This window comes from Tamandua tetradactyla, chromosome 2, assembly GCF_023851605.1.
Source record: "Tamandua tetradactyla isolate mTamTet1 chromosome 2, mTamTet1.pri, whole genome shotgun sequence".
Taxonomy (NCBI): Eukaryota; Metazoa; Chordata; class Mammalia; order Pilosa; family Myrmecophagidae; genus Tamandua; species Tamandua tetradactyla.
Window position 1 is genome coordinate 184,765,542 of NC_135328.1, and position 18,055 is coordinate 184,783,596.

Consider the following 18,055-nt stretch of genomic DNA (forward strand, 5'->3'; position numbering starts at 1 on the left):
GGCTCTGCCAAGGGTTCTCCAGTAGACTCCTGGCCAACCACTTCCTTTCTCTAGAGCTCAGCTTCTCCATCTGTCTGGGGAGGAAAAAACAAACCATGCTTCTAGTTTCAGTGTTCTTTAACTCTGGCAGGTACAGATCTCCATAGTTCCCTCAGCCTACAACTCTACAGAACACTGGAGAGAGACCTGCTTTCTGACCGTCTAAACTGGCCCTGACCCTTGGGTACTCCCAGTACAGAACTTAAGTATAGGAAGTGAAGGAATTGCCCATGAAAAGCAAACCTAGGTGCAACTTACCTTCTTCCAAGAATGAAACAGTAAGCAAACAGTCCTTCCCTGCAATATTTATTAAGGAATTTACACATACACAGGAGAAAGACAACCAGGAATTGTGGTTGTCAGAGATGAGATCTTTTCAGCAAAGTTTTCTTGTTTTAATTTTCAAGTGGGGTGAACAGTGACTGAGAGGAAAGCTGTCCAGACTCTCTGCCTCATACTGGAAAAGGTGGGAAATAGAGCACTCTAGGAAACATGGGCATGTAAGAGTGACTGGCACGTTGGAAAAGGGAAAAGGAGGTAAGTAACAATAAATGAGATTGTGGGTTTTTTTTTACACTGTAAGAAAAACTGGCAACAGTTTTAAGCTGTTGGTAAATTAATTCCTCTCTGTTGTAAACTGAAAATTAAAAACAAAACAAAATACAAAAAACACAAAAACACCCAGAGCAGATGGGGAGCGGGTGGGAGGTGGAATCCACACATATGCACACGCAAGAAAGTACACACCTTAAACTCTGCATTCCCACTGTAGGGGCTGGTCCTCCAGCCATGGAGCCATCTCCTACTGAAGGCAGGCAGGAGGTGGGGAATCGGTGTGTGTTTGTGCGTGGGGCCTTCACAAAGTCTTTGGTGCTATTAGAGGCTGGCTGAAGCAGCGAGTCCTGAAGCCTCATATCCAGAAAGCAACTCCAAACAAAGTCGAGTGATATTTCAGCTCACCCTTCTAAGAGGGCACTTGCTTCACCCCAGGGTTAGTGACAACTTGATCCGAGACCCATGGAGTATTAAATTTGATTTCAGTACTTTAATTCCTATAAATCACGGCAGCATGATGCCTCCCTCCTCAACCCAAAATTTAAACCCGTAGAGAGAGCTTACTGACACTTAGAGAAGGACCTCTAACCCTCTTCTCTTTGCCCAAAACACAATACCTACAGACCTTTTTCAGAGTTTGACAAGAGGTTTATCCTTGAGGGAAAGAAACAGTGGTAAGTGCATGTCTCCCGCAGTTTAAGTGCCTTCTGCCAACAATTTCTAAGGTGCTGGTTCCAGGAAAGGACTAGGAGCTGAGGCTGGGGAGAGCAGTGAGGATGGCGAGAGGACATTTACAACATAAAGCCACAGAGAGGTCTGTGTGTTGGGGGGTGGGGGGTGGCAGAGCTGGGCAGAATGCCAAACTCCAAATGACTTACTGAGCAATTTCTAAAACCAGAGAGGTAAGGGAGGGGGCTGGGGTAACAGGAGTTGAGGAAAAGGGAGAAGGGGTTGAGAACAGTGGTAACCATACAGGTGTTTTGCTTTTATTTCCACATCTGAGGACTGAGAGTCTGATTTGCTGCCTGTCCATTTCCACCACTCATTGACTGTCCATAGTTCATCATGCCGTTGGCTCCATAGAAGTTCATCCCGGCCATCTGCTGGGTCATCTGAAAGGGAGAGAAGAGATGGTCAGATCAGGCGATGGGCACTCTGCCAATTAGTACAAAAGGCAGGGTAAGAGTCCTCTGGCTGTAGGGAGGGGGAGAGTGAGACAAAGGGAAACTTTGTCGTACTGCATAACTGCCCTGGACCATAATAGATTATTTCAAGGCTATGGGACGACACAAATGGAGGGCTTTTTAGGATAAGAGAGGAATCCTGGATCTAGGACAACATAAAAGCAGCATGAGAAGTTCATCTCTTTTTCTTTTCCCAGCCCCCCATCTTAAATAGAAGGGGCCTATTGTTAAGTTGCCACAGTCAAGCCTGAGGATATAAAGAAAAGCCCCCAGCCCAGAGCTCCAATCTCATCTCCAGCTGTGATTACTACTGTCAGTGTCAGTGAAAGTGTTTGTACATGCGTCTGCAGAGGGAAGAAGGAAAAAAAAGAAAACTAGACTATTCAGAATTGAACAAAGAAAGGCAAACAAAGACCAAAGTGTCTTCAGTATATGGGAAGGGAAAGGATTGGGAGAAAAGTCAGTGGGATAAGGCCTAGGTGGAGATGGGGGCCCTTTATGAATTCGACTGAAAAACTGGCCCCTGGCAGTGAAAAGAAGAAAGAATGTTTCAAAGAAAAATGGGTTAAGTATCCTAAACCTAGCAGATGTTTCTGCATTAGGTTCTTTTTCTCTAGGAGGTCTATTTTCTTCTACCAATTTTTAAAGAAAATTTCCAATAGAGGAATTTAAAAAAACAGTAGAAAGAAACCCATGTATCCCTTCCTTAAAGTCACCAACTGTTTATTTTGGTATATTTTCTCTCTCTCTCTCTCTCTCTCTCTCTCTGTATATGTCAAAAAGTATTTGATGAGCTCCTAGAGTAAGTTTCAGATGTTGTATTTCACTCTTTAATAATCAAGAGATATCTCATGAGAATGAACACTTTCCTAGGACCACAAAACCATTAATACACTCAAGAAATTTAACATTGATACACTATTCTAATATACATTAATTTATCATATCTCTTTAATCTAGAATAGCCCCCTCCCCACGTCTTTTCTTTCTTGACTTCGACATTTTTGAAGAATCCAGGTAGTTATTTTGCTGATTATCCCTCAAACTGGATTTAGCTCATGGTTTCCTCATGATTGGATTCAGTTAACTATTTTTGGCAGGAATTCTACATAGGATGATATTATGTCCTCCTTAGTACAAGGTATCAGGAGGCACACAATATCAATTTATTCCATTACTGGTGATATTAAGTTTGAATTCTTGGTTCAGGTAGTATCTGTGATATTTCTTTCATTGTAATTAATAAATAATCTAGGAGTATTTCTCTGAGAATGGGTGAATGTCCTGTTCCTTCTATATTTATTAATTAGCACTCTTCTGTAAAGAAGGCTTTCCCCACCTTCATCCCATACCAAATTTTTATAAGTATCACCTTAGATTCAGCTTTTAAAAAGTATTCAGTTATGCTTTTATCCATTACTGTTCTTACTCTTTTTGATGTTCAAATTGGCCTATATTTTGTTCGGCCCGTGGGAGCCTCTAGAAATTGGCTCATGTCTACTTTTGACATGCTCCTGTCAGCTATACAGCACTTCATTTCTTATATCAACAAAAATGAAAGAAAAGAAGTGAATTAAAATCCCAACATTGAAATTCAGAAAAAAAGAACAGAAAGTAAACCAAAAAAAGCATATGGAAGGAAATAGTAAGGATAAACCAGAAATCGAGGCAAAATACCAGAAAAATGTAGAACTAATAAATCCAAATCTTGGTTCTTGGACAAAACTAACAAAACAGACAAACCACTAACTAACCTAATCAAGAAAAAGGGTGGGAGAGGAGAAGAGCACAAACATACAAAATAAGAAGGACAATGAGGAAATAAACATTGAAAAAGGAAATTTAAAAAAATCTTGAGAATATTTGGTATAATTTTTGATAAATAAATTTGCAAACCTAAGTGAAATTATCTAGGTAAATAATTTTCCAAAATTGACTTCTTTATAAGAAATAGAGAAAGTTATCAAAGAATTACTACACACAAAAAAGCAACAGGCTGATACAATTTCACATTTGAAATTCTACAAAAACCTCAACAGAACAATACTACATAAAGTACTCTAGCCATAGAAAAAGGAAAACTTAAAAATACATTCTATAAAGCATGGATAGCATTGATATCTAAATCTGATAAAGATAGCGTGTGCACGCATGCTCACGTGCTCACACACATGCACACACACACAAACCATTCCCATGGTATTCCTCTGCCCATCCCTTAATTTTCAGACTTTGAGTCACTTTGTTTCAGCTATATCTTTTATATCTAGTATAAAATTAGACCATAGCTTTATAAGTCAATGCGAACATCTTTTTTCTTTTAATAGTAGAGATAAGTCTATTGACATGACTAATATGTTTGGTCTTGATCTCATCATATTATATTTTTGCTGTTTACTATACCTGCTGTACTTCATCTTTATATTCTGTTTTCTTTTATTAAAAATTACTTTTGCATAATAGGCAGAGTGCCAGAAAATTCACAAACATGTGGAGGCTCAACAACACACTCTTAAACAACCAGTGGGTCAAGGAAGAAATTACAAGAGAAATCAGTAAATATCTCGAGGCAAATGAAAATGAAAACACAACATATCAAAACTTATGGGATGCAGCAAAGGCAGTGTTAAGAGGGAAATTTATTGCCCTAAATGGCTGTATCAAAAAAGATGAAAGGGCAAAAATTGAGGAATTAACTGTCCACTTGGAAGAAGTAAGGAAAGAACATCAAACTAACCCCAAAGTAAGCAAAAGGAAAGAAATAATGAAGATTAGAGCAGAAATAAATGGAATAGAGAACATGAAAAAATTGAGAAAATCAATAAAACCAGAAGCTGGTTCTATGAGAAAATCAATAAGATTGATGGACCCTTAGCAAGATTGACAAAAAGAAGAGAGAGGATGCAAATAAATAAGATCAGAAATGGAAGAGGAGAAAATGGCAGAATGAAGTATAGGTAACTTGTAGGTTAAAGTCTCAGCTATTTTGCATGTTAGGCAGGCCTATTGTAGTTAGATCCAGTCTTGGTTATCAAGATAACTTTGGACTTGGGGTGGGTTAGTTATGGGCTGACCCAAGACCCTTCATTAATGAACATTAGGGGCTATCTTTAGTGATTACAAGACACTAAAGTTGAAAAACTGGATAACTGGGTAAAAATGAGGGTGAGTCAAAAGGTTTTTACGGTCACAAGGGCAGAAGATAAAGGCTATACAATCATTATCAGAGATCAAGGTGGTTGGATTACAATTTAGAAATTTCAGGAACTTCGCTTTGCTAACTCCAATATACCAAAAAGGACTATCTATGTAATGATTCTGTAATCAAAATCATCCCTAAATAAAAAGAAGTAAAAGAAAAAAATAGAAAAAACATCATCCCTTAAATCTGGATTTCTCGGTCACAACTTTAGCTTGGTCAACATGGGAACTGAAATTGAGACACCTACATAAAAGCCAGGATGTTCAAAGATTGTCTCTGAAAGAGATAACCAGGAAAAAAAGCTGTCCTCTGACACAGGAAGCCAATAAGGAAACTTGCTTGTTTCAGCATTGGCATGGGGTAGTAAAATAAATAAAAAGTAATACCTCCTCTGATTAAAAAAAAATTACTTTTGTATTTAAAAAGCATATGTTTATTTTAGTTGTTATTTTTAAACTAATACATTTTATGCCATTGACCTCCCTTTTCCCTTATTCAAGCTTTTGTTTGGTTTGTCAGTTTATTAAATCCTTTGACTTCACCCTATTTTCTCTGTTAACAGTCAACTTTTTCTACTTTCCCCTTTATTGCTCCCATTTCCTCACTTTTTCAAGAAAAATGTATTATTTATCTTCCTCAGAATATAACACACATTCTTCCACCCTTATCACCACCTTTGTTTTCATTTTAGATTCTCAAGTAAACATACAATGTTCACCATTAGTCCTTTTGCCAAAATGTTCCCAGTTATCTCTTTGATGGATGAAGCTTATCTGGTAGAGTCCTCAGGAAGGACTTGTAATTATGATATTCTCTGAGTTCTTGCATGTTTAAAATTGCTTTCTTCAACAAATTCACAGAGACAGAAAGTAGATTAGAGGTTACCAGGGGAAGTGGGAAAGGGGGAGTTTTTATCTGGTGATTATAGAGTGTTTATAAATTTAAAAAAGGTTTTAAGTTGTTTTCTTATAGTCCTAATAGACAAATGATAGCTTGGTTGACTATAAAATCCTTGCCTCACATGTATTTGAGTGTCTTGAAAATGCTATTGTCTTGCTTTATATGTTACTGTGGAAAAGTCTGATGTCACCTGGGCTTCCTGCACACACATCCCCTTGTAAGTAACATGGATTTTGGGTGGGTAACAGGAGGGGAGAGGGTTAGGGCTCTAAATTCTTTAAGATCTAAAAGTTTACCAGGATATGTGCTAAGAGGTGACCATTTTGAGTTAATTTTTCCCAGATACACAGATGACCCTTCAACATTAGATCCAAGTCTTTTATTTCTACGAACTTTTCTTGTATTATGGTTTTAAATATACTAGCTCTGTCCCACTATTTTGTTTTACTTCTTTGGTCTCTGAAAATATGTATATAAGGCCCTCTTCAACTATCTTCCATATCACTTTCTCGTCGATCCTTTTTACTGCTTTCTGTATTTAATTTTAATTCTTTTAGCTGTTTGCATGCCTTTTTCAACACCACATATATCACTGGCTGAATCTATTCTCGCTTGGATAACTTGTAATTCAGTCTTTATTTCTAAGATAATTTTGCCTTTTTCTTCAATTTCTTTCCTGAGTCCAGTTAACTTTTCATTTCACAACTTCCAGTTGTTTGTCCATTTTGATTCTAAGTTTTTGAATTTCTGATTCAAACGGTTTTATCTCATTTGCAAATGCTTGTTTAGAGATATTTAATTCAGGGTGGGCCATGGTGGCTCAGCAGGCAGAGTTCTTGCCTGCTATGCTGGAGACCTGGGTTTGAGTCCCATGGGCAGGTATGAGCCTGCCCATACCACCCCCCAAAAAAAAGATATTTAATTCAGGTGGGTGGATTGTACAGTAGTTTTCTTCTACTTCATGACGGTTTGGGGGAGGGAGAGAATTTTCACTATCCCCAATATTTTGATTTTCTCTTTTCTTCTCATAGGAGTTTTGTATGAGTGTTATCTGCCACTTTCTGTTCATTTTATACTGCCTTATTTTTCTGGATCAGCAATAATACAGTCAAGTGTGAGGGTTATGGGAGTCTTATTAGATTTCTTAGTTCAAGAGTACCTTCTCTGTTGTCTTGCTATTTCTTTTTCTAAATCGATGCAAATGTACTAAGAAATGATGATCATACATCTATGTGATGATATTAAGAATTACTGATCGCATATGTAGAATGGAATGATTTCTTAAAAAAAAAAAAAGAGTACCTTCTGTACAGTGCACAGAGTACAGTGAAATGATTACTTTAGGAGAAGGAGATGGGGTACCTTCTGGTTTTGTGATTCTTTTTTTCTATCTCTTGTTTCTCGCTCTCATTTCACTACTAGGTTTCCAAAGGGCACCTTTCTTCCTCCTAAGTCATACCTGTCTTCCTAGAAGCAATGCTTTTCCAAGTCTTTGATCTCTAATCCTGCATATTTCAAATCTCTTATTTTTTATTCCCCAAGAAACTAGAGTTTTTCTCTACCAGGTCTCAGACCTGTTCTGAGTATATTCTCACTTAGGGTAGGTCTTTCTCATCCTCTTATCTGGTTTCTGTTAAACTCTACGTCTCTGCTGCCTCTCCTCTTCTCACATGGTCTCCTCTGAACTCTTCATTCTGACAGTGACTCTGCTGGATTTGGGTATATATATATATATGCTTGTTGCCATGAAATCTGAACCTTGTAGTATTTTGCCTACTAGGTGCAGTAGTTTTGAGTTATGGATGGTTTTATTTACCCTCCTTGTTAATTTACGTGGGTTTTTTGTTTTGTTTTGTTTTGGGAGAATATGTGGAGAGATTCAAATTTAGAGAACTACCATAATTCTATAGGAGCCCAGAATTCCTCAGAAAATCTGACTTTTTCCCCCCTAGGGGGGGAAAAGAGCAAACCTATGAATATCTGATAATATCTCACCAAAGGATAAAAGAGAGACACAAATGCTCTCAGAACTGAGATGGCCTTGAGGAAGGCTCAAAATTCTGTCCTGAGTAAAGTGGGGTGACTTACCTGCGCAAGGTTCCACTGCAGCTGCTGAGCTGGCTGCACACCATACATAGTCTGGGGCATAGCTGCCATGCCAGCCATGTAGCCAGCCTGCTGGGTGGTCATCATTCCATTCGGCACACCCATCATTGATGCCTGCATGCCACCCATATAACCTGCAGGCATAGCCATGGGGGCAACCATTCCAGAAGCTCCTGGCTGAGCTACCATGCCTACTGGTGGGGGCATTATGCTCCCCATGATGCTGCTAGGAGATGTAACCCCAGGGAAGCTGGGGTAGGCTGTGGGATATGCCATCTGAGCAGGAGCCATGAACATTGCTGCCAAGAAAACAGACATACAGATATGTTAAAGAGGAAAGGACACAAAATCAGCCCAAACCCTCACCGGGTACTCCTTTCCAGCTAGAATTTCTCAGGGATACTCAACTCAGAACACTCTGACAGGCAATCAGTTAGATTACCTACAAGACCTACTATGGCTTACTAGTGGGCTGCTGGCCTAGCCACCTCTCTTTTAGGGTCCAGAATCCACACCTCAGTCAGACTTCACGAGGTGCAACACCAGATCCCACAAAAGTACAACTCTGAGTTATGCTAATATCTATCTGTTGACACTTTGTGGCTTTACAAGAAATGTTATATTCAGGTTTGTTTGGAGTATGATGTCACAGCCCTTAAAGCAATGCCCCTATTACAACGTGTATTTCCTGCATTTCAGTCCTCATGTCTCTACCTAGCACATTGCCATGACTTATTTCCCCACAAAATCTACCTTGGGCAGGCATTTGAGGTGTCTGGGATCCATACAGTGAAAGGATGGAGTCTTTAGAAAGCTGTTTCTTGCCTGTTTCTTCTGACTTGCTCCCTGGCTCAGGAAACAGGTTCAGATTTTCAGGAACAGAGCCAGCACTCCCTGCAGTTGGCATGGAACCTACAACCTTGGGGCAAAGAGCAAGAGGAGAAATGAAATGGTCCTCATGGAGTCTCTTTAAAGACCTCTCTTCTGCTTCTAACACTTGCAATAAAAATTCATGGCTCAATTTAATAGCTTTCTGATATTTCTACCATCTATATATCTGAAAATAACCTGATAGTTAAGCTCCGGTACAATTTTTTGCTCTGTAGTGAGGCAATATGATTTGACGAGGGCAAAAACCACAAATGATGTAGCCAGAGATAACAGAGTTAAATTCCAGCATAGCCATTTACTACCTGTATTACCATAGGCTAGTCACATAACTTGTATGAACAAATATTTCCTCAGCTGTAAAATATCCATTTAGCAGGACTGTAGTGAGGATTCAAAATTATATATGAAATATACAAAATGACATTAAAAAAAAAAACACCTAGCACTGTGCCCGGTACATAGCAGGCATTCCACAAATGGTAACCATTAACAGTTTAAAGTCTTTCATACCTACAAATTCCCTGGCAGTAACTGAGCTGATCTAAAGCAGTCTTTACAGTCTGACATATCTTTGATGGAAGCCCAAACAAAGGGACCACATTTTAGGACAGAAGACAAAATGGAATGAACAGTAATCCTACGTTGTGATGGAGATGACGGTGTTTAAGGAAGAATCAAGAAAAGCAAAGTCCAATTCCACCAAGGAATCATGACTTGGTTCCATGATTAAGTTACCAAAGCCATCCTTTCTAGAATACTTTTTAATCTTGAGGTGTCCCAAGACTCACCTTTCTGGAAACCGAAGAAGAGGGGGATGGAACAGAGGCCAAAAGATCTAAATCCTTCTCTAGAGTATTGCTAGTCTTACTATTTGCAATGGAACAGGCCACAGGAGCATCTAAAAAGAGAGATTAAAGTTAAAATGAAGCACTATTCATTAAGTGCATACCTTCCTTTTTATTTAGACAAAAAGCAGACAGAAAAGGCCCTCAAGCTCCACTGTGGACCTGGGAATCTAGACTTCTGAAACAGTCCAGCTTGGATAAGGCTTCTCAAAGGAGGCCTCATCCCACATTTCCCAGGGCATTCTGTGGGAAGCCTGCAGCCCAGCCATCAGGAATCCAGGCCTGAAGGCTGCAGAAATCCAGGCCTGAAGGCCACATCAACACCACAGCAGGGGGGATGGCTGGCTCTCTACTGGCTATTTAAGGAATAAAGCTGTATAAGACTCATTTTCAGAGAGAAATGAAAGCTACAGAAATTAGAAGCTTAAGTAGACAAAAACCTAATCAGAAATGCACTGAAAGTACAACCATCAGTACTATGAAAGATAAAGTCTATGCTCTAGACTTTAAAGGGGAGAATCTCTAGTTCAGGTTTCAAAGGTTTCAAAGAGAAAACTAACCACAAAGTGATAGGCCATTTCGGGAATAGAGGGCAAGGGGTGAAGTAAAGGGAAGTGACACAGGTCTCACAAGTGCTGGCATACTGAACACTGCTAACATTTACTAAGTGCTTAGTATGTGCCAGACACTGCGCTAAGAACTTTAGATGCATTTTCTCATTTAATCCTTCCAACACCTTTGAAGTAGAGACTTTTATCATCCTTACTGTATAGATTAAGAGCGTGATATTCACATCTTGAGTCAGCTACCCAAAGTCACACAGATAGTAAGTGGCAGAGTTGGACTGTGGCTCCAAAGCCCATCTTCTTAATCACTACACTGCACCGCCATTCTCAAAAATATCACAGGAAACACTTCCTCAGAAAGACTGCTTAGATGTAAAGCAAAGCAGTAAGAACATGGGAGAATAATCTTAGTGAAGAAGATACAAACTAGGGAATCCCATTTCTATCTATCATTGAGAATTCATCACAATGTGTAAGAACATGGAGACTGAAAAGACTAACTCTTACCAAGGCCCAACAAATCCATGACAGGTGCTGTGGATTTCGGGGAGCTTTTCCGAGGTAGCTGTGGATCTTCTTTTTTCTGTGGCTAAGGTGAAAATATGTTACAGAAAGAAATAAGCAAGTATTCTTGAACTCTTTCTCCCCCCTCTACTCTGCAAAGCCACAAGTATTCTTGCGCTATGGTTTCAGCTATTCAAAAAGGGTTACCAAAGAAACAAAACTCAGGAAGTTCAGGAGAAAGAATCAAGTCAGGAGGCACAAGTACCTAACCCAAACTTAAAGTGAAAAGCAAAGATATCATCTGTGGGTTTGGCTTTCTGAAGAGATAGAAAAGCTTTCTGAAACCAAGACAACCACAGATTGGGGGATCCAACCAAAGTAGTAGCTTTTGCTTCAAGGAAAAGCCAGGAAGAAAAGTAGTTATCTGATAGTACGAGAGCCAAGAGCCAACACATCTCCCGGTGGTTAGAAACCCTTTTACTTTAATGCAAGAGGGAGATCAATTTAAAGATTATCTAATTCACTCTGCCAACATCAATAGTGACCATGTTCTGCATACAATGCAATTCATTATGATGATAAAAGAATCTCCTTTAAGTAATAGTAAAAAAGTCCTCCCTCCAAGTTTCCAAGCTCTTATATAAGAGCATCTACCACTATAGCCATAATATCTCCTATGGAAAAAGAAAGGTGTCTACTTCAATATGGCAAAGCAAAAATACAAGAAATGATCATTTACAGTAGATTAGTATGGCCTGGCTTCTGGACTATTCTTAATTGCAACAGGAAAATGAGGTACAGAAGGTCTGACACAGAGAAGAACTAATGGGGTGGCATCTGCTTAGAAGGTGTCACACAGCATGGACACTCTGGCATGGAATGTGCCTCTTGCTTCAAAGGGACAGATGCAGTTTCAAAGCTTCCATCTGGCCCCAAAGAGAAGTGTTACAGAGCAGATTTGGCAGTATCAAGGCAATGGGAAAGAAGCAGAAATGGTAGCAGGCAATTTAATCTAAGTATAGAACCATTTAGTGACAGGTGCAATGGTGAAGTATGGAATCAACCCCATTCTATCCCTCATAAGGCCTCACAACCATACCCTCCATATAGGTAACATACCTGAGGCTGTCCACACTGTACAAATACTTCCCCACTTACCATTTTTACTTTCTCAAAAACAACAGGTTCCATTTTTTTCTCTGGAGCTGGCTCATTCCCTCTTTTCCACTTGTCATCTTTTTCTTTCTATTAATGATTTAACAAAACAAGACAAGGAACATAAGTCACATGGCGAGTAACAATTCTGATAAATTATAATTTCAAGTGTCCAAAGACAGCACAATGAAAAAAAAAATCCCTACTGATTCAGTGGTCAGAATCTGACAAATCTGGATGGGGATGGTTCTTGATGTGGGGGTGTGAGAGTTGACCTCTTCCATGTTAGCCTCACACCCTCCAAACATGTGAAGCAACCCATAATAAACCCACCCCCCCAGTTCTAACCTACTTACGACTCTGGACATTTTCAGTGTAGGCTATCTACTGAGGCTACAAAATCTCCTCAGTTTTCTGTATACTTTGCCCCTAAATTCACTTGCTCGTGCTTTGAGGGGTCTTCCCTCCATTTGATATGCCAGTGAATTAGCTCATAAACCTTCATTTCAAGCTCAAGGATTAGAAAAACAAAAAATAAGGAAATAAGACCCAAAAAAGGAAAGGATTAAAGTATCCTTCTAAGGGCATCCTGTATGAGTTGCTTGTATAACAATGCAAAGCACATCAAAAAATAAATTATTAGAAGTCTCTCAGGTTTTCAGAGGCAGTTTCATAATGCTTTCACGAATTACAATGTCATTAATTACATCTCAAACATCAAATAAACACCTAAATACAAAACAAAATCACAAAGTAAACTTTAAAATACAGGCATGTAAAAGAATGTAAAACATGCAAATGAAAAAATGTTCAGTCTTACTAGCATTTAAAAAAAAAACATTGCAGGGACTGGAAAGGAGAAGGCAGTGCACTGTAACGTGAGGCAGAGATGCAAGGCATGTAACCCAAGAACTGCAGCTATCCAGCAGCAAATGCTACAAATCCTGGGAGCAAGCTTTCTAGAACTCTGAAACCAAAATTTCAAATAGACAAAAATCAACAGGATGATGTCATCAACATGGCAACATAAGGCATCCCCTGAAAAAGCCACCCAAGAGATTTAGTGAATAAAAGACAAATCCCATTTGCTTAGAACTCTGGAGGATGGTAGAGACTGGGAAAGGACTCCACAAACACTGAATGGAAGAAAAGGAAAATTTCAGGTTGGTAATTCCAATCTGCACTGATGGGTTTGTTCCCCCACTCCCCACACTTGGCAGCACAGCCGGGGTCCCTTCCAACCACAGACGAAGACTATAGACACACACAGCAGCCAGTTAGAACTCCACGCATATCCAGGCATTGGGACTCAAATCTGCATAGACCCAGGGTGGAAGACAAGCTGATGAGTACTACATCTAAAAGAGCCCCCAGGGGAGAAAAAGAGAGACCATGTTATAACTGCTGGCAAGAACAGCTGTGCCCTCACTCAATCAGCTTCTATTGGCTGAACCACCTAAATACAAAATGGACTTTTCTGAACAGATCCATCTTTCTGGACTGATCCCATCTAGTTCCCTGGGGTGAGATATTCCAACAGAGAAGAAACAAGAGGCAGAAATACCTCACAGGAAAAAAAAAAGGGGGGGGGGGGATTTAAACTGAACTGCTGTAAGATAGGATGTGTCCCAGAACTGAAAAGTATAAGGAAAATGGGGCACTGAGTGAGGGAGAGAATTGAAACAAATCATAGGAGTTGGGGAGAAAACTCTGCACAAAAACAAACAGAAGAGATCAAGATTCACGGAGAAGGAACAGAGGAAAGGAAGCTTTCTCCTGGAGGTAAAATAATCGCATAAAAAGTGCAATCTTAAAAATTGTACTGCATACCCAGGGTGAGAATCGGATGAAGAAGAGCTGAGAAATCTGAACAATTAAACACAGGCTATTATAAAGGTCTAGAATAAGCTGGACCAAGCATCAAAGAGGAGCCTTAACACAAAGTCAAACAATAAAACCCTAGCCAAGAGAAAGGAGCGTACCTTTAGAGTTAAATGATCAAGATAATCAGATACCTAGACAAAAACAAAATATTACCAAGCCATATGAATAAACTGGAAGATACAGCATGGTTAAGGGAACAAATTAAAACATCAGAGGAGACTCATACATTGGTATAACTAACCAAAGATGTTCAAATATATATTCTAAATCAATTCAAGGAGATTAAGGAAAATATGGATAAAGAACTAAAGGATATTAAGACAAGGTGTGAGCATAAAGAAGAACTGTAAGTATAAAAAGAAATAGTGGCCTGTAAGTGAGGGGAGGTACTGTGGGGGCACCATGGGAGTTCAGGGGAGCTGGCTATACATGAATTACCTGGGGCAGGATGACCAACATGGGACTTGGTTTCCTTTCCTGAAATATTGGAGCCACTATAATACCTGCTGTATTGGGTTGTCCTAAGCATTATGTTTTGTGAGCTGCTATTGTGGAAGGATTTCAGGAAGGCAGGCCTTCCTGCTGCTGGAGCTTGGATTAGTCACGACTCCCTCTGTGCCTCAGTTTCCTCATTTGCAAAATGGAAACTAGCCACCAAGGCCGTTTCCTGGCTCTGACATTCCCACGTCCACAGTTACCATTTGCTCATCTATTTACTATGTATTCATTTGAAATTAGTCATATATAATCCTGACAGTGTCCTGAAACCACCAAAAGCTTCAACTGTGTTATGGACAAAGGTCAGGAACAAATTAAAGAAGAGAGCAAAAAGTGTCATATCTAAGCTCAACAAATATCAGAGTCACAAATGGACACCTCTACCTTTCTCAGAAAGAGCAGAAAATGTACAAATCCCAAGAACAAGGGTCAGTCAAGGATATATGTTTGGACTTCAACTAGGAAGAGTGGTATCTACTGGACCCTGCTCAGAAGATACTATACAGAGATGTGATCCTGGAAAATTATAGCCACCTTATCTCAGTAGGTTATTGTACCACTAAGCCAGAGGTGATTTTCAAGAAGGAGCAAGTAGAAAAGCCCTGGATATTAGAGGAGGGATTCTCAAGTCAGTGCTACTCAGAAGACTGAAAAGTTGATGATCTGATACAGAACAACCAGGAAGATCAAAATTAACATTGTCGGCAACTTGTATTCATCAACTTGTATACATTTGGCAATTTGTATTCATCAACAACAAAACATTACGCACAGAGAGTGGTAACAGAGTAGAGAAGCTTTTAATCTGAGCACTGACCCTGTTCCTCAAGAAATACTTCCTATAAAATACGTGATTTGTGTGAAATGAGTTTGAAAAATATTTCAGACTTAATTACGAGTAAGAAGAACTATTCAGGACAGAAACCAATTCAATATATTTATATATTTCCACTCAATATATGTCAGAAATTGCTCCATGATATTAGGATAGAGAAAAATCCTAATGGAGAGAAATCTTGTAATCACAAAAGAAATGTGCTCAATCATAGCAAGGGTCTAGGGTCTATAAACCCAGCCAGTTTCTGACCATTTTTTTTTAAGTAAAATGAAAATGGGAAAGGCTTCCATGAGGAGGTCGCCTGTTTTACAAATAAGAGACCTCAGATAGCAGAGACATTCTTTAAATATAATGAATGCGGAAGAGACTTCATCCCAAATTTAAAGTTGAGTATATCTCAGAGAATCCATTTGGAAATGGAGCTATATGAATGCAATATTTGTGGGAAGTCCTTCTATATGGATTTAAGACTTAGACATCAGAGACCTCTTACAGGAGCAAAGTCTTATGAATATAATGAATATGGGGAAATCTTCTGTGAAAATTCAACTTACTTTATCTATCAGGGAGCTTTCACAGGAAAGTTTCACCATGAACATAAAGTGACAAAACTTGGGAAAAGTCAACCCACTTTAAACATCAGATGGTACACATTGTGGGAAACTCTATACAATGAAAATGAGAATACCTTCAGCAAGAAATCACATCTCACCCAACTTCAGAGAGGTCACTCAGGAGAAAAAACCTTCGAATGTGGTGAATGTGGGAAAATATTTTGGGAGAACTCAAACTTCACTTAACATCAGAGAAAATACACAGGTGAGAAACACTATGAATGCACTGAATGGGAAATCCTTCTGCCAGAAACCACACCTTATCAACCATCAGCAATCACATAAGGGGAAAAATCCTCATGAATGTAAACAACGTGGAAAAAATTCTGTGTGAAGTCAAACCTCATTGTACATCAAAGAATTCACACAAGGAAGAAATCCAATAAATGTAATATATGTGGAAAACATTTAGCCAGAGGTTAGTAAACATCAGAAAATTCAAAGAAGGGTAAAGCCATCTCAACATCCTGAATGTTCAGAAGGCTTTATTCACCTTTCAAATTTGTTGGACAATTTAACAGAGATTAGAGACATCCAAAGAATGCCACAAATTACTAAGGAATGACATCTCACTGTATTTCAAATAATTGGTACTAGGAAAAAAAAACTTTAAAATGTCTTGGCTACGTGAAAGCTTACAAGAAAAATTAAAACTTTTCATCAGAAAATTTGTCCTGAGGTGAAATGATCCATTTAAGAAATGCTATATGAATCTTTATCTAGAATTTATATTGTATAGTGTCATGTTCTAGACGTGATTCCAAAATCTTATTGTAAATATAATAGGTGATATTCATCTACACCCATGTTCACAGTGGATTCTAAAGCCTAAAAAATGTTGAATGACAGCAGCATTAAACAAATGAAAAGTCTCTGATGTTTGCAGGTATTATGTGAATATGGTAATATAACAAATATGGGGTATGCTATTGGAGCCCAACATGGATATAAGGAGAAAATATGAACCTTCAGTGTAATAACTATGATATATATTAATATTTCCCACACTAAATACCACCAATGTCTTTATAGCTTGCCATAATCATTTTTGTAAGTGTGTGCATTTGTTGGTTAGAGTCAGCTCACACTGGCTTGCAAGTGCTAACTTAAATTTTCAGGAATTTTGTGAACTACTTGTTATAGCTATTATTAAAAATCAAATTATGTAAACTCACAAATCATATTAAAAACAAAGGTAATAAATATTCAACGTTCATCATTTCCTAATTATTTTGCTGTGTTTTACTACTGCCTATGCTCTCTAGGTTACTTATACTATTGAATCCAGAGGGTAAAAATTGTATATATTAGCATGCTACTGCACATCTTTTACCAATTCTGCATTTAGTGCAATAACACTTGTAGCTTAAAATAGGACATAATAGGAGTATTTACACCCACTGAAAATTGGCAAACTCTACAAATCAGGGGTTATATTTTCCAAGAGAGCCTGTTGTCAAACATTTACCAGCACATCACTGTGTATATATGAAAATATATTCAGCAAATTTAAAGTATAAGTCACATATCCTTTCTTTTCCAATTTCCTGACATAAATAAATGACTATGGTCATACTGCTGAAACTGCCTCTTCAATAAATAAGCCAAACAATGCTTTGTGAGGTTTTTGCCTCTCTTGATCAGTCCTGTTCTAAATAACACCAGTGTCTCTTTATAGCTTGACCGTATGTTTTAAATGAAATTATTACTTCACAAAGAACCACACTGCCTACCTTTTCTGAGTGTTTCCTGTCATAAATGAACAGATGTGCTGTTATTACTGAACTACCACTTCAAGAAAGAAGCCAAACAATATTTTTTGAAGTTTCAGCTATCCCTGAATCAGAAATTATATAAATGCTTTTAATAAGAACAGAATTTCAAAAGTTTTGCAAAGGTTAACATGGGTTAACATCTGCTATAAATAATAAAACTCACTGCCCTCTACAAATAAAAGGTGATAATATTAATGAAATGCCTCTTTCATACTCTTGGTATTTCACTGCAGTATTTATGTAAGCATGATATGTGTAATTTGAGTTTTATATAACCCAGGAACTATGGATTTGTATTTAACATTATAGTGTGTCAAATACTGTCCCTGCCTCCTTTGTTCTTCTATTTCCCACACTTCCCTGGAACACACTGGTATGCAGTCCTAAGAGACACTGCCAACCCAACAGCATTCCCTAGTTCTTCCTTGGTGGGCTCCATGTTTTGTCTCTGTCCATCCTTCCCCTAGATGATTTAGGAGTAAATCCAGATTAGTCTAAG

At 38.5% G+C, this 18,055-nt stretch overlaps 1 protein-coding gene and 1 pseudogene across 3 annotated transcripts in view; one reads left to right on the forward strand and one right to left on the reverse strand.

Moving 5' to 3' along the window:
* Nucleotides 1–323: 323 nt before the first annotated feature.
* The window catches only part of SMAP2 (small ArfGAP2), a 69,590-nt gene continuing 51,858 nt past the window's right edge, over nucleotides 324–18,055 (reverse strand). For all 3 annotated transcript variants that reach the window (XM_077150131.1, XM_077150132.1, XM_077150133.1), the window contains exons 5-10: nucleotides 11,951–12,037; nucleotides 10,796–10,877; nucleotides 9,666–9,775; nucleotides 8,740–8,905; nucleotides 7,969–8,285; nucleotides 324–1,706 (exon numbers count right to left, since the gene is read on the reverse strand). In XM_077150131.1, coding sequence (XP_077006246.1) covers nucleotides 1,581–1,706; nucleotides 7,969–8,285; nucleotides 8,740–8,905; nucleotides 9,666–9,775; nucleotides 10,796–10,877; nucleotides 11,951–12,037 — 888 coding nt within the window. In that variant the 3' untranslated portion in view covers nucleotides 324–1,580. The remainder of the gene's footprint in view (nucleotides 1,707–7,968; nucleotides 8,286–8,739; nucleotides 8,906–9,665; nucleotides 9,776–10,795; nucleotides 10,878–11,950; nucleotides 12,038–18,055) is intronic.
* LOC143654770 (zinc finger protein 248 pseudogene) lies at nucleotides 14,735–16,204 on the forward strand (annotated as a pseudogene).